Source organism: Marmota flaviventris, chromosome 9 (genome assembly GCF_047511675.1).
Source record: "Marmota flaviventris isolate mMarFla1 chromosome 9, mMarFla1.hap1, whole genome shotgun sequence".
Lineage (NCBI taxonomy): Eukaryota > Metazoa > Chordata > Mammalia > Rodentia > Sciuridae > Marmota > Marmota flaviventris.
In genome coordinates, this window is record NC_092506.1 from 106,886,694 (window position 1) to 106,900,434 (window position 13,741).

At 41.0% G+C, this 13,741-nt stretch overlaps 1 protein-coding gene across 2 annotated transcripts in view; it reads left to right on the top strand.

Moving 5' to 3' along the window:
• The window catches only part of Ubash3b (ubiquitin associated and SH3 domain containing B), a 144,932-nt gene that overhangs the window by 124,758 nt on the left and 6,433 nt on the right, over positions 1-13,741 (top strand). For both annotated transcript variants that reach the window (XM_027930800.2, XM_027930801.2), the window contains exons 7-12: positions 103-235; positions 1,832-1,952; positions 3,235-3,357; positions 5,059-5,151; positions 6,603-6,747; positions 11,958-12,064. In XM_027930800.2, coding sequence (XP_027786601.1) covers positions 103-235; positions 1,832-1,952; positions 3,235-3,357; positions 5,059-5,151; positions 6,603-6,747; positions 11,958-12,064 — 722 coding nt within the window. The remainder of the gene's footprint in view (positions 1-102; positions 236-1,831; positions 1,953-3,234; positions 3,358-5,058; positions 5,152-6,602; positions 6,748-11,957; positions 12,065-13,741) is intronic.

The window sequence follows — 13,741 nt, forward strand, 5'->3', positions numbered from 1 at the left end:
AGAGAGTGTGATGTGCCAGTTCCCACTTCCTTTGGGCCCCCAGGAAAAGTGCTAATGACTCCTGGCAAAAGTAGTTAACATCCTCCTCATCTTACCTTGCAGTTCTTATTCAATCTTAAATACATCATCGTCAAACTCACTCACATTTGGTGATGGAGTGTTAGAGAGACGGCAGTATGAAGACCAGGGACTCGGGGAGACGACGCCTCTCACCATCATCTGTCAGCCCATGCAGGTAAGGCTGATTGTTATGGCCACATACTCCAGGCTAATGGGGATACACTGTTTATTAAGTATGAGCATAGCCCTTGCTGCCTCCAAAGGGTCCCTAAACTCTTGGGGAGAGGAAAGTGCACAAAATTATAAAATATAGCCAGATCTGGTGGTGCACACCTGTAATCCCAGTGACTTGGGAGGCTGAGGCAGGAGGATCATAAGTTTGAAGTCAAATTCAGCAAACTAATGAGGTCTTAAGCAACTTAACAAGATCCTGTCTCAAAATTTAAAAAGATGAAAAGGACTGGGGATATGGCGCAGTGGTTAAGCATTCCTGAGTTCAATTTCTGGTACCCAAAAAAAAAAAAAAAAGCAAACAAACAAACAAAAAAAGATTACAAAATATATTCAGCAATTCAAGGCTGGAAAAGTCAGATGAGTGGTGCAAATAGTGACCACCAGCATGTCTGTCTGGCCTATAGAGAAGAGGAGATTTTTATCCCTAACATAACAATAATACCCAAGTTATATTAGCTTTGTGGGTTAATGTGATGACCAAAGGAAACAATAAAATAAGGCTCTTATCACCATAAAAAGAGTGTGCTTAAAATATGAGAAGTTTTCCAAGACAGGTTGGAGGTAAGAGGAGAACTAGAGCTATTGCTGAGTATTACTGACAGAGTCAGTAATACTCAGCAATTTTGCAGTTTTATTAGATCTTAAAAGAGATCAGAAGAGCAGAGTACTTAAGACTAGAGCCTTGGGTTTGAAATAGGGAAGAGTAGGAAAAGAGATGGGAAAGTGCACATCACCAATCTACACATTAACCTTGTCAGACCAACTGGAAACTAACATGGATCTGGCAGCACTGAGGAAACTGGGAATAGCTGATAAAATTAGAAAGTAGAAACATCTAGAAAGATCCACTAGCATTTATACAAAACAAAGTCATTTGGACATGCCTTCGATGAGACTTGCCTATTTCATCATTGAGAAGTAGCAACTGTCCTCCCTGAGCCATATCTGGGAACACCAAACTGCCCACATGGTCAGACCAGAGCTCACATGGTGACTAGAGTAGATAGAGCAGGAACTCCCTGCTGGAGCAGAGAGACTGAATGTAAAACAGGCATTAACACTAGGACTGCTCCTTTTTTCCATGGGACTGTGTGCTCACTACCACATTTTAGAGGTGAGGCAGTGAAGAAGCTGATGAAGCATCCCTTTTGGGGAGAAAATTATCCTCCTGAATGACAGTCTCTTTATTAATGGCCAGTTTCACCTCGGAGCTGTAACTCATGTGCTTTTCATGTTTTAGTAGCTGCCAAAAGCTACTCCCACTAAAAATAGCACCAACAGCCGTGAAAATAAGCCTTTCATGACCCTTTTTATTTTACAAAGCACCTGCAATTTCTCTCATTTGAGCCTCAAAATAACTTGTGAAGTATACAGAATGAGTCTTATTATCCTCATTTTACATTTAGGACAACCTAAATCCAAGGCAGTTAAGAGGCTTGTCCAAATCATGCATTGGCAGATTTGTCTTAGAGCTCAGCCCAGTTGACACCAGGACAGGTCTATGGTGCCATGTTTCCTCACTTTTCTTCCTCTGCAGCCCCTGCGGGTCAACAGCCAGCCTGGGCCCCAAAAGCGATGCCTCTTTGTGTGTCGGCACGGGGAGAGGATGGATGTTGTGTTTGGAAAGTACTGGTTATCCCAGTGCTTTGATGCCAAAGGTGAGTACAGTAATCCCCACTCCTTTTTTCCCCACAGTTTTGCCTTCTTTGGTTTCAGTTGACCACAGTCAACCATGGTCTGAAAAGATTAAGTGGAAAACCCCAGAAATAAACAAGTCATAAGTTTTAAATTACACTCCATTCTGAATAGTATAATGAAATCACAGTGTCCAATTCCATCCTGCCTAGGTGGATTATCCTTTGTTCAGGGTATATACATTATATATGATACCCACCTTTACTCACCTAGTAACTCGCCTGGCTATCAAATCTACTGTCACAGTATCACAGAGCTTATGTTTGAGTAGTTCTTACATACTACCCTGATGTTAAGTCTCAATGTCCACATCTTTCACCTCATTTTACTTCATCACATAGATATTGTATCATTTCACATTACAAGAAGAAGACTGAGTACAATGCAGTACAATATTTTATGAGAGACTACGTTCACATAACTTTTTTTACAGTATGTTTTTACAACTATTTTATTAGTTATTATTGTTAATCTCTTATTGTGCCATATTTATGAATTAAACTTTATCCTAAACATGTTCATGACGGAGATAACATAGGATGCCTAGGGTTCAGTACTATGTGTGATTTCAAGCATCCCCTGTGGTCTCTCTCCTAACATCTCCTACCTATAAGGGGGATTTACTCTTTGTAGTTGGTTGGCCTGCTTAGCATTGGCATACCTATCATGGCCTCTAGGGGGCATAGTCAAGCTATGTAATTTATGTACATGGACTTATTTATGGGTTTGAATACTATTGAAAAATACATGCTATCTATAAGTCCTTACTGAATGTCTTGAATTTTAGGAAAGAGGTAAGTGTTCTTGTTCCCACTCTATAAACTGAGAAACCAAGGACCAAAGAATAAATTACTTGTCCATGGTCATATGGCAAAGTCCATTGGAGAAGACAGTGATTCCTTGGCCAGAGTTTCTTCCATTAAACTCTGTATGGCCAGCATGGTGTAGTCCTGCAACGTAGGCCTTTCATTGAATGGCATTTTAAGATAGCAACTTGCCTGTCAGAAAAGTCCACCTACTTAGAATGTCTAGTTGTTATCATCACTTAGAAACTATCTCTTGTCACTTCTATTAACAGAATGGAAGAGTGGGTTCCAAGACAGTCTACTGAAGAAAAAGTGTCAGATTCAATATTTTCCATCAGCTCCAGAGAACTCAATTCAGACTCTGACTTAGAAGGAGGATGTACCAGGATCAACAAGAGAAGTCTTCAAATAAAAAGTCTGACCTTTTTATTTTCCCCAGGCCGCTACATACGCACCAACCTGAACATGCCTCATAGCTTACCTCAGCGGAGTGGTGGTTTCCGGGATTATGAGAAAGATGCTCCAATCACTGTGTTTGGATGCATGCAGGCAAGATTAGTAGGTAAGTGTCCTGGGGCGATACATAGCATTTCCTGGCCCCTTTTCAAATGTCGAGTACCAAGTGTATACCAGGACACTTCCTGGGGTTATCTGTAACTTCCCTACATTTGATCTATTTCCTTTATTCAAAAGGGATTTATTACATAACTCAGGACAGTGGCTTGGTTTACCAAAGTGAACAAGACATGCTCCTTACTCAGGAGCATGATAGGAAAGGTCAAGCATGTTTTACTTACATCACTGCTATGCAGACAGGTCAGATTCTAGTTTAAGACAGCATCATTTACCAACATAGCTGTAAAAATAGGGCAAGAGTGAGGAGGGAAGCTTGGGGTTGCTGAATTTATAGAAGCCAATCGATGCTTTGATGACACTCAACTCTTTGCAGGCCTATTCCCTACTAGACATGAAGAGGCAATGCCTTGTTCTATTTTTTCCCTTAACAGACATGTATTGATTATTTACTGAGCTAGGTGTTAAGGACCCATGCATGTTAGTCCCCACTCTAAGGGAAACCAACAGATGTGGACAAATATCATACCACATGGTGTTCTGAGTAATAGAGGTATGCATCAAGTATTATGGGAGCGCACGCACACGCGCGGGCATGCACACACACACACACACACACACACACACAATACATGTAAAAGAAGAGATGTGAGCTGTGACCTGGAGTGGAACTAGCTGAGGAAAAAGAAGCAGCAGGAGGAAGAGCAGGGCATTCTTGGTAGCAAGACAGTGTAAAGAAAGCCACAGGTTAATAGCATCAAGAATGTGGCAGAAACAAACTGTCTTGTTTCTAAAGCATCTGTCTCCAGAGGCAGGGCAAGAGGTAGACGGGAAAGATTAATAAAGACAAGTTCCCAGAAGACTTTGACCACCATATTAAGGTGTCTGGATGTGGGGAGCCGCTCTGAATGACCACGCCTTCCAGGCCTGAAGCACGAGGCTCTGACCAATCACTACATTTCATAGTGACTTGGGTGTTGTTCCAGCTCAGATAGCAAGGCATGGCTCCAGGTGTAGGTGTCACCCGCAGGGTTGAGCTACACTCACCTATTCCTTTGTAACCCTACCCCTTGCCTCATTTGAATGGCTTCTTCCCAATGAAAGGGTTCAGCATGTACTCCTTCTTTCTTTCCATGGACCCCTAAGGTCAGAGGATCCAAAGAAAAAGGTATTTCTCTGTCTCTGTGTGATTATTTCATGCCAGCCCAGTTCACCTGGAGTGACCTGGAGTGTTTAGCCATGGAATAGGACATCTGGAGCTTGCCTAGTAGAGAAAAGAAGTGGATTCATGAGGAAAGCATTAAGCATCAGCTGCGCTTTATCTCTGATGTGCAAGAACATGACCCATGGAGATTTCGGTTAACACACAGTGACAGTAAAGTAAGATTAATCCTCTCCCTTCTTTCACAAGGAAGAGGTTAGAGCATTATCCTGTTCCCAGGTCCCTCCTAGGAGAACATTTTACAACTCGTTGACACCAGGGAGGAGGAAAGAAAAGGACAAGAAGGGGCCTGCCTGCTGCTTGGCCTCTCATTCAAACACCAATGAGGGGGATTGTTGGAAACAAGGATGATACTGATGGATCTATGAGAGCCCCCAGTAGGAAAAAGAGGTCTAAAGTGTCTTCCTAGCAACCAAATGAAAGCCAAGTAGATCTATCAGACTAATTCTCCTCGGATTTTCTTCGCAGGTGAAGCCTTGTTAGAAAGTAACACCATTATTGACCATGTCTATTGCTCCCCATCCCTACGCTGCGTTCAGACTGCACACAATATCTTGAAAGGTAAGATTCTCCATTGAAAGTCAACTAGTCCATCCCTCTGTCTCTAAGCACCTAATTATCATAGGATAATTATCATTATGGGATACTCACCAATTATAAGCTTTGAATCTGAAATTTTTAGCAGATTCTTTCATGAGGTGACTGATCTTGCACAAATCACAAAATCATACTATGACAGCATAACCAGATAAACAAAGTTTGCCAATAATGATTTTCCTGAGAATTTAAAGCTCTTTAGTTGTTGTTGTTTTGTTTTTTTGTTTTGTTTTGGGGGATTGAACCCATGGACACTCAACCACTGAGCCACATCCCCACGCTTTTTATATTTTATTTAGAGACAGGATCTCACTGAGTTGCTTAGGCTGGCTTTGAGCTCAGAATCCTCCTGCCTTAGCCTTCGAAGCTCCTAGGATTACAGGCATGCACCACCTCACCTGACTGCTCTTTTGGATAAATTATGGGACTGAAAAATATTTAGAGCTTATAGATCAGTGATTCTTTCTTTGCACTTACATAGTAAATAATTTCACCCAGCTTTAATCTGTTGTTTGCTAATTGTTTACAGCAGCAGTAGTACTCTTGGGAGTCTCTAATCTTAACCATCCTTATTTCTTTAGTTAATTGGAAAAACTATAAAAAGACTCAACTTTTACCCTAAAATCCATAGAACTTTGCATTATAGAGACCCACACACACGTACACCATTTTCATTTCATTGAAAGGAAAACTGAAGAAAACAGAATGAAGTGTGTACTTAAGCTAAACAAACAAATGAGCCATAAACGGACAAGCCAGCAAAGAATTTGACACTATATTTGAGCCTTTAATTCTTTAACCCAAGTAATCCTTCCCTGCACTACGATGAAGCACTTATATATTAAATTGGCATAGAAAAAACTGGACTAAATGTAATATAAAAAGAGCTAAGCTAACAGAGACAATTCCTACTAAGAGTAATCACACTACAATAAAATCTAAGATTTGTGTGCTGGTACTTTTAAATATTCAACATTAGATTTTCTGATAGGAAAAAATGAATAATTGACATGATAGTCAAATACAATGAAAGCTATTGTGTAGTAATGGATGCTAAGAGAATATCTGAAGTTTTTTGGTCACACAATCGTGGAATTTATTTTGGAAAGAGGAAATTACAGTAGTCACAGAATTGAACCAATTACATGGATAATGATTTGTGGGTTTTGTCCTGAAATCAGACATCAAACATCCTTAAAGCCAGCATACATTCTTGAGGTGCAGCCAGAGTATTAACTCATGTGTCAGTAAAACACAAAAATTATAAGCCTTGTCCAAACCCACAGGCTTCCACTTCCTTCCAGGAGAAAGAATAACTGCTTTAACAGAATTGTGTAAGGATTTGGCCTAAAACTTATTTTTCCACTGAGAACATCATAGCACTTCCTTCATCTTTGTTTTATTTTACCTCTAAGGTTTACAACAAGAGAATCACTTGAAGATCCGCGTCGAGCCTGGCTTATTTGAGTGGACAAAATGGGTTGCTGGGAGCACATTACCTGCGTGGATACCTCCTTCAGAGTTAGCTGCAGCCAACCTGAGTGTTGATACAACCTACAGGTAACCCTCTGAAACTGCTGCTTCCTGGAACCTGTGTGGAAACACTTTCCATGCTCTCACCAGACCAGGCTAATCCATTGGATGAAGGGCCAGGCATAGTCTGCAGGTAGCTGTTCATAACTGGGAAGGCCAAGCTATGATTTGAGAAACCAAATCTGGAGAAAAGCCAGCATTCCCTTGCATTTAGGTGTGTTAGTCAGCTTTTCATCACCGTGATTTAAACACCTGACAAGAACAACTTAGAAGAGGAAGTTTATTTTGAGCTCATGGTTTCAGAGGTTCAGTCTATGACTGGTCAATTCCATCACTTTGGACCCTAGATGAGGCACATCATGGCAGAAGAGTGTGGTGAAGGAAAGCTGTTCAGCTCATGAAAGCCAAGAAGCTGAGAGACAGGAAGGGGCCATAACCAGATATAGTCCAGACCATGCCCAGTGACCTGCTTCCTCCAGTCATGCCCCACCTCCCTACAGTTACCATCCAGTAGTGCATACAGTCGAAGAATCCACTGATGACATTGCGTCTCTGATAATCTAATCATTGCACTTCTGAACATTTCTGCACTGCCTAATAGATGAGCTTTTCTAGGGACATTAAAGATTCCAATCATTAACATTAGGATAGGGTGAATTATATTCTTCACCCCAACCCATGTCAGATTTTCCTGACTTTATTATATTTGTTTCAGTGGAATAACAAAACCATTTTGCATTCCAGAAACATGTACTAGCTAATGGTAATATAATTCAGATGCTTGTTGGGAAATAAGGGAGGTGACAATGTTAATTTTCCAAAACATTTATAATTTTCCTTATTATGTTTACTTGTTAGGGCTATCACCCTAGAATGTGAGCAAGTCACTTTTTTCTTTTCTTTTTTCTTTTCTTTTCTTTCCTATTTTTTACAGTGCTAGGAGTGAATGGAACCCAGATCTTCACACATGCTAGGCAAGTGCTCCACCAACGAACTACATCCTGAGCCCAGCAAGCCACTCATATATGCAAGAGTTCAAGTGGCTTACCTAAAGTTATAAATATAGTGACTGACCACACATAAAAATAATGATGACAACTAACATTTATTGATCAATTTCTGCATACCAAGTACTGTGTACCCTTTACAGTCATTCTTATTCCTATTCTGTTCCTTTTGCCATTAGACCAGACTAACTGTACTGACATTTTTTTTTCTTTGATGTATAGACTGCTCCCAGTTGAAAATCCACATGCATACTTCAGCATCAACCAGTGAGCTAGGTGTGGTGGTGCATGCCTGTAATCCCAGCAGCTCAGAGGCTGAAACAGGCAGATCATGAGTTCAAAGCCAGCTTCCTCAATTTAGTGAGGTCCTAAGCAACTTCGTGAGGCCCTGTGTCTAAATAAAATATATATTTAAAAAAAAAAAGGCTGGGATGTGACTCAGTGGCTAAGTGCCCCTGGGTTCAATCCCTGGTACCAAACCCCCCCCCCAAAAAAAAAATCAACTAATGATAATACAGTTACATTGACTATTGAAAATCCACTAAAGCTATGTAAAATCTCTTTGAGGAAGGACAGAAGTCACAATCATGATAATGGGAAATTAAACTTATATTTCTTAGAGTAGAATTTGGAACAAGTGACCAAAGTTAATGCTAGCTCTCTTTCTTGTAATATCTGTTGAACTTTCATTTCAAATACCTACCCAAATCACCAATGAAACAATGTGAATTTCTGGCTAAGGTAGGAGAGGTTATCCTTTTTCTACCCTAATATTTTTACTCTGCAGATAAGATGTCAGATAACTCCTTCTTTAATTGTGTGGTATATCTTCTTTCCTTAAAAGAAATTAGCATTCCTCAAAAATAAAATTATACCAGGCACCCTGGCACACAACTGTAATCCCAGAAACTCAGGAGGCTGAGGCAGGAGGATGGCAAGTTCAAAGCCATCCTGGGCAACTTAGTGGAGCCATCAGCCACCCTTTCTCAAAAAAAAAAAATTAAAAAGTCTGAAGCTGGGTGCAGTGGTGCACTATAATCCCAGCAACTTGGGAGGAGGAGGCAGGAGGATAGCAAGCTCAAAGTCAACCTCAGCAACTTAGTGAGACCCTGTCTCAAATTTTTAAAAAATTAATAAAAAGGGCTTGGAATGTGGCTCAGTGGTTCCATCCCCAGTACTACAAAAATAAATCAATAAATCATAAAATTAAATCAACAATCTGATCCCCTACCACACTTGACATTTTGTCCTGTCCCTTCTCTGGTCACTGTTTTTCTATCCTTCAGGCACAATAAATCATTGTCCCCATGTCAACAGCCATCATCCCATCTAGCCAGAAAAGAGTTTGAGTTGCTGCCAACACTGGCGAGGTGACTTTTGGCACACTCCATCCAGCCCCATCCTGGCTTACTTGGGCCATCCATGTCCTGTTTCTCCTTGGTATGTTCTGCAGGGCTTCTCAAGCTGACCTACAAAGTTCTCCAAAGCCACTCTAGCTGAGCCCACTATGCACTCGGAAAAACACACCCAGGTACACACAGACCGCACAACCCCATCAGCAGTGCAAGCAGAATGAAGGCCAAGAATCTGGGAATCAGGACATGGTCCTTATTCCAAATCTTCTTTTCTTTTCAGCAAATCACAGCTCAATTCAACCATTTTCTGTTTGGCATATGGGGAGGGAGATGAAGCCTCTAAATCTTAGTTATATGAGAAGGACAAAGTTAAAGTATGTGAAAGATACAACCTCAAATTAAACTCTCCATGAGATTAATGATGACAAAATGAACAGGACTTTTGAAGTAAGTAAGTGAAGCCCAAGGGATTGAAGATACCGTGATGAGAAGAGAAGCTAGCCCTGGGATACAGGGTAGTATGAGTCGAGAGCACTCAGCTTTAAAAGCCCTGTTACCTTGCAACAGGGGCCAGCAGAGAACAGGAGGGAGAGGGACTGGAAGCCAAGTTAGGGGAACTTACTAGACTGGTGACTCATACCGAAGCTTCATCCCTGGGCAAGACCAGCCTAGAGGGTGGGTGTAGTAAGCAGCCCTAGACTTAGCAAGCTGGGCCAGTGCAGCAATGCAGGAAAAAAAAAATGCCTACCAACCAGGCAGGCTCAGAGCAGGGAACAGGGCCCTGACACGTGGGGAAACAGGACTGGAGGAGGGCATGGATCTAGAGAGGCAGCAAATCAAGATTTTGTGGGGCTTAAGGCAGAAGTCGGCCCTACAGCCTGAACCAAAGCAGTGGGGAAGTAAAGAGTTGATGAGAACACTGTTCCAAAGATGCCCCCAAAGGACCTGGAGCTGGGCATGGTGGCACATGCCTGTAATCCCAGAGGCTCCGGAGGCTGAGCCAGGAGGATCGTGAGTTCAAAACCAGCCTCGGCAAAAGCGAGGCACTAAATAACTCAGTGAGACCCTGTCTCTAAATAATGTATTTTATTTAGGGCTGGGGATGTGGTTCAGTAGAGCACTGAGTTCCAGGTCCACTGGGTGTTTCAAAGCCACCAGACTCTAGGAGAGTTCAGGACCCTACATGTGTGACAGTATGACAGTTCCTACTGTCTTCAACTTCCTCCCAAACCCATTGGGAAAGGTCAGATAGAGGAGCCAATCAAAGGTTTTACTTCAAGGTGCTGGGAGAGGCCACAGGCAAGAACTGATCCGGAGGAACTCGATCCCAGCATGTATCACAGCCTTCACTCACATGAATCTCACACATCACAAAGTGGTCTAACCCTTGAAGAGACTCCTTGAGACTCATGAAGTAGCCTATTGTTGCAGTATGAGGGGAAGGTTCTATAGGGGCAGGTTTCCTTCAAATGGAACCACTACAGCCCTGACAGTAAGACCAAGTGCACAGAAGGGTGACCTTCTAGGACACTGTCAGAAGGTCTCCAGTGTGGAGAATCTGCTCACAGGCCAAGTCTGAGGCCCAGATTCAAGTCTAGTTTCTCAGAGTTGTTAACAGTCTGAGCAAGTCCTCTGTGGCTTTTTTTTTTTTTTTTTTTTTGAGCCTTGGTTTTGTCATCCAGAAACTTGGGATTTACAAAAGCATTACTGGGAAGATTATACTGAAAAACGTAAGCAGGGTTCATGCACAGAGCCTGACACTGGAAGCCTTCAGTAAATATTTGTAGTAGTAATGTATTCAAATCAAGATGCCATATGGAGGTTGCAAATGTAGCTCGGTGGTAGAGCCTTGCCTAGCATTTGTGAGGCTCGGGTTCAATGCCCAGGCAAAGAAAAGGAAGGAAGGAAGGAAGGAGGGAGGGAAGGAAGGAAGGAAGGAAGGAAGGAAGGAAGGGAGGAAGGAAGGGGGTTCTATACCCAGCAAAAAAAGGGGGGAGAGGTAGAGAGGGAGGGAAGGAGAAAAGAAAAGGAAATGCCTTGTGAAATCACTTTGAGACCTTACCACCTATGCACCAGGCAGAAAACACCCATCAATGAAAAACAAAACAAGAAATAGAAAATAGAAATAGTAAAGGACATGGTCATACTCAAGAATAAGATAAATAGCTATGGACCAGAAACAACCCAGAAATTCTGAATAGTAAAGGGAGGTGGAAGCAGGTGGTGGTGGGCCCAAGGGCATTGGTTGACTGGGTCACCAGGTCAGGCATTTTGATCTTTCTTTTTAATGCCTTTGTAGATTACATAGTTATCATTGCATCGATAACCTCCCCACTTGGTCCACACAGACAGCTAGCTCCTCAAGCCCAGAAATTGGGCTTTCCTCTTCTTTATGTCTTCTGGGCTTTTCCTAGTGCCAGGTGTCTCATCTCTTTTTTTCAATAAGAGGCAAAGAGAAGGAAAAGGCTGGTGGAAATTTTTATGAGGTCACAAATCAGATGGATTTTCTGCTTTTAAAACCTGTCCTAATCTAACCTCGCCTTAATTCCTATAAGGTATATGATTAGGTCCATCAATGATAATAATTAGTAAAAGTAGTCTAACTGTGGGTATATCATCCTGTGCATAGAGCATGAACTAAATATCTCATTTTTCAACAGGTCACTGTGACACCATACATACAATCTGTTTTAGTACATTTCAACCCCATGTCTTTATAAAGGCAGTAGTCTTCTCTTTACCTCCCTTCTTTCTAGGGACATGGATAGATATATGGGAACTTTAGAAAAAGTCCTGACAAAATGGTTTAGAATATCAATTGCTTCATCTCAGGATCAAAATGTTTTCATTTCTTTTGTTCATTCTTCTGTTCCAGACCTCACATTCCAGTCAGCAAACTAGTGGTTTCAGAAGCCTATGACACTTATATCAATAGAAGTTTCCAAGTAACAAAAGAAATTATAAGTGAATGTAAAAGTAAAGGTAGGTGGTATTATTTTGGACTCCATATTTAAATATGTCACCATTTCTCTATCATGGCTAATAGGGCTACTCAAGATGCTTGCAGTTGCTTTGACAGACTTGCTTAATAGGAAAGAAATATATTTCTAGCTCTCTTCTAAATTATTTGACATTGAATTTGTAATATTCTCTGAGTATCTAAAATGGTAGGAATCCCAGGGGAACACACTAGACTTAATTACTTATATTTAATAACTTAGATTCTGCATTGTAGCTGGCCATCTTGCACCCTACCAAGAGGACTCCCCATTGCAATTTCCAGAAGGTCTCTAGAATAACACTGTTTGCCTATAATTAACCAGAGAGCATGGACATTCACATATAAAACCATCTACACAAGCTGAACATTGGTACCACACACCTGTAATCCCAGCAGCTTGGGGGGCTAAGGCAGTAGGATCAGGAGTTCAAAGCCAGCCTTAGCAAATTAGCAAGACCCTAAGCAACATCTACCCAAACACATATATTAGCCATGCTGCCACCAAGAGAAGGGTATGTAAGGCTCAAGTCTGTTTGCTGTTACATTTTCCAAAGATTGGGTTCAAATATTTAATGATATTTCTGACTGACTGTTGGCTATAGATTTCAAGCTAATTTATTTATATTCATAGAGCAAAAACTATAATTATGTGCACAAAAATGTTGACAGTAGATAGCCCTGAGCAACAGTAGATGGTTGTCCATCTACTGTTCCAGTTATCACTCATAAGCTGCTCACTACCATGAAGGTAAACAGCATGTGCTAATAGCTAGGAGGTCTCCAGTGCTCACAATTCTCTAGTGGCAACATTTCACTCTGTGTTAGAAGGACTGGCCCAGGGGCCCTGTGGATGCAGAGGACTTCTGCTTCTTGATTCTCATGGTGCTTACACACAGTTATGCACGTGGGAGAGTGACACAGAACTATATACTCATACACAGTGACTGCCTGGTGAGCCAAATAGCCAAGCAGATTGTAACTGTGTCCATCTCCTGGTTTTGATAGTGTAGTATGCCTGGGTTTGATCCCCAGCACACACACACACACAAAAAAAAAAAAAACCCTCAAGAGTTGATAGTGTAGCATGGTTATGAACAATGTAACCACAAGGGAAGGCTTCATGAGACCTCCATTGTGTGTATATATGTATGTATGTGTAACCTCCTGTAGATGAATCTATAATTCTATAAAAAAAATTTGTTTCCCTTTTTCTTTTATTTATTTTGGTACTGGAAATCAAACCCAGGGTTATGTGCATGCTAGGCAAGTATTCTGCAACTGAGCTGTATTCCAAGCCCCTTTTTAAATTTTTTAAATAAACATATAATAAATATGTTTTATTGGTTACAATATGATATTTCAATACATGTATACAATGTATAATAATTTAATCAGGGTGATTAACTTTTCCCCTCTCCTTAAATATTTACCATTTCTTTGTGTTGTTTATAATTATTTTAAGACAAAAAGTTGTTTTTTTGTTTTTGTTTTATTTAAAATAATGAAGAATTTTCAAAGTGTTGCTTGGCTGGGCAAATTGCCTTTTTTTTTTTTTTTTTGAAGTGCTGGGGAATTAAACCCAGGGGTGCTTTACCACTGAGCTACATACATCCTAAATTGTAATTTTTTTTTTTTTTTTTGAGATAGGGTCTTGCTAA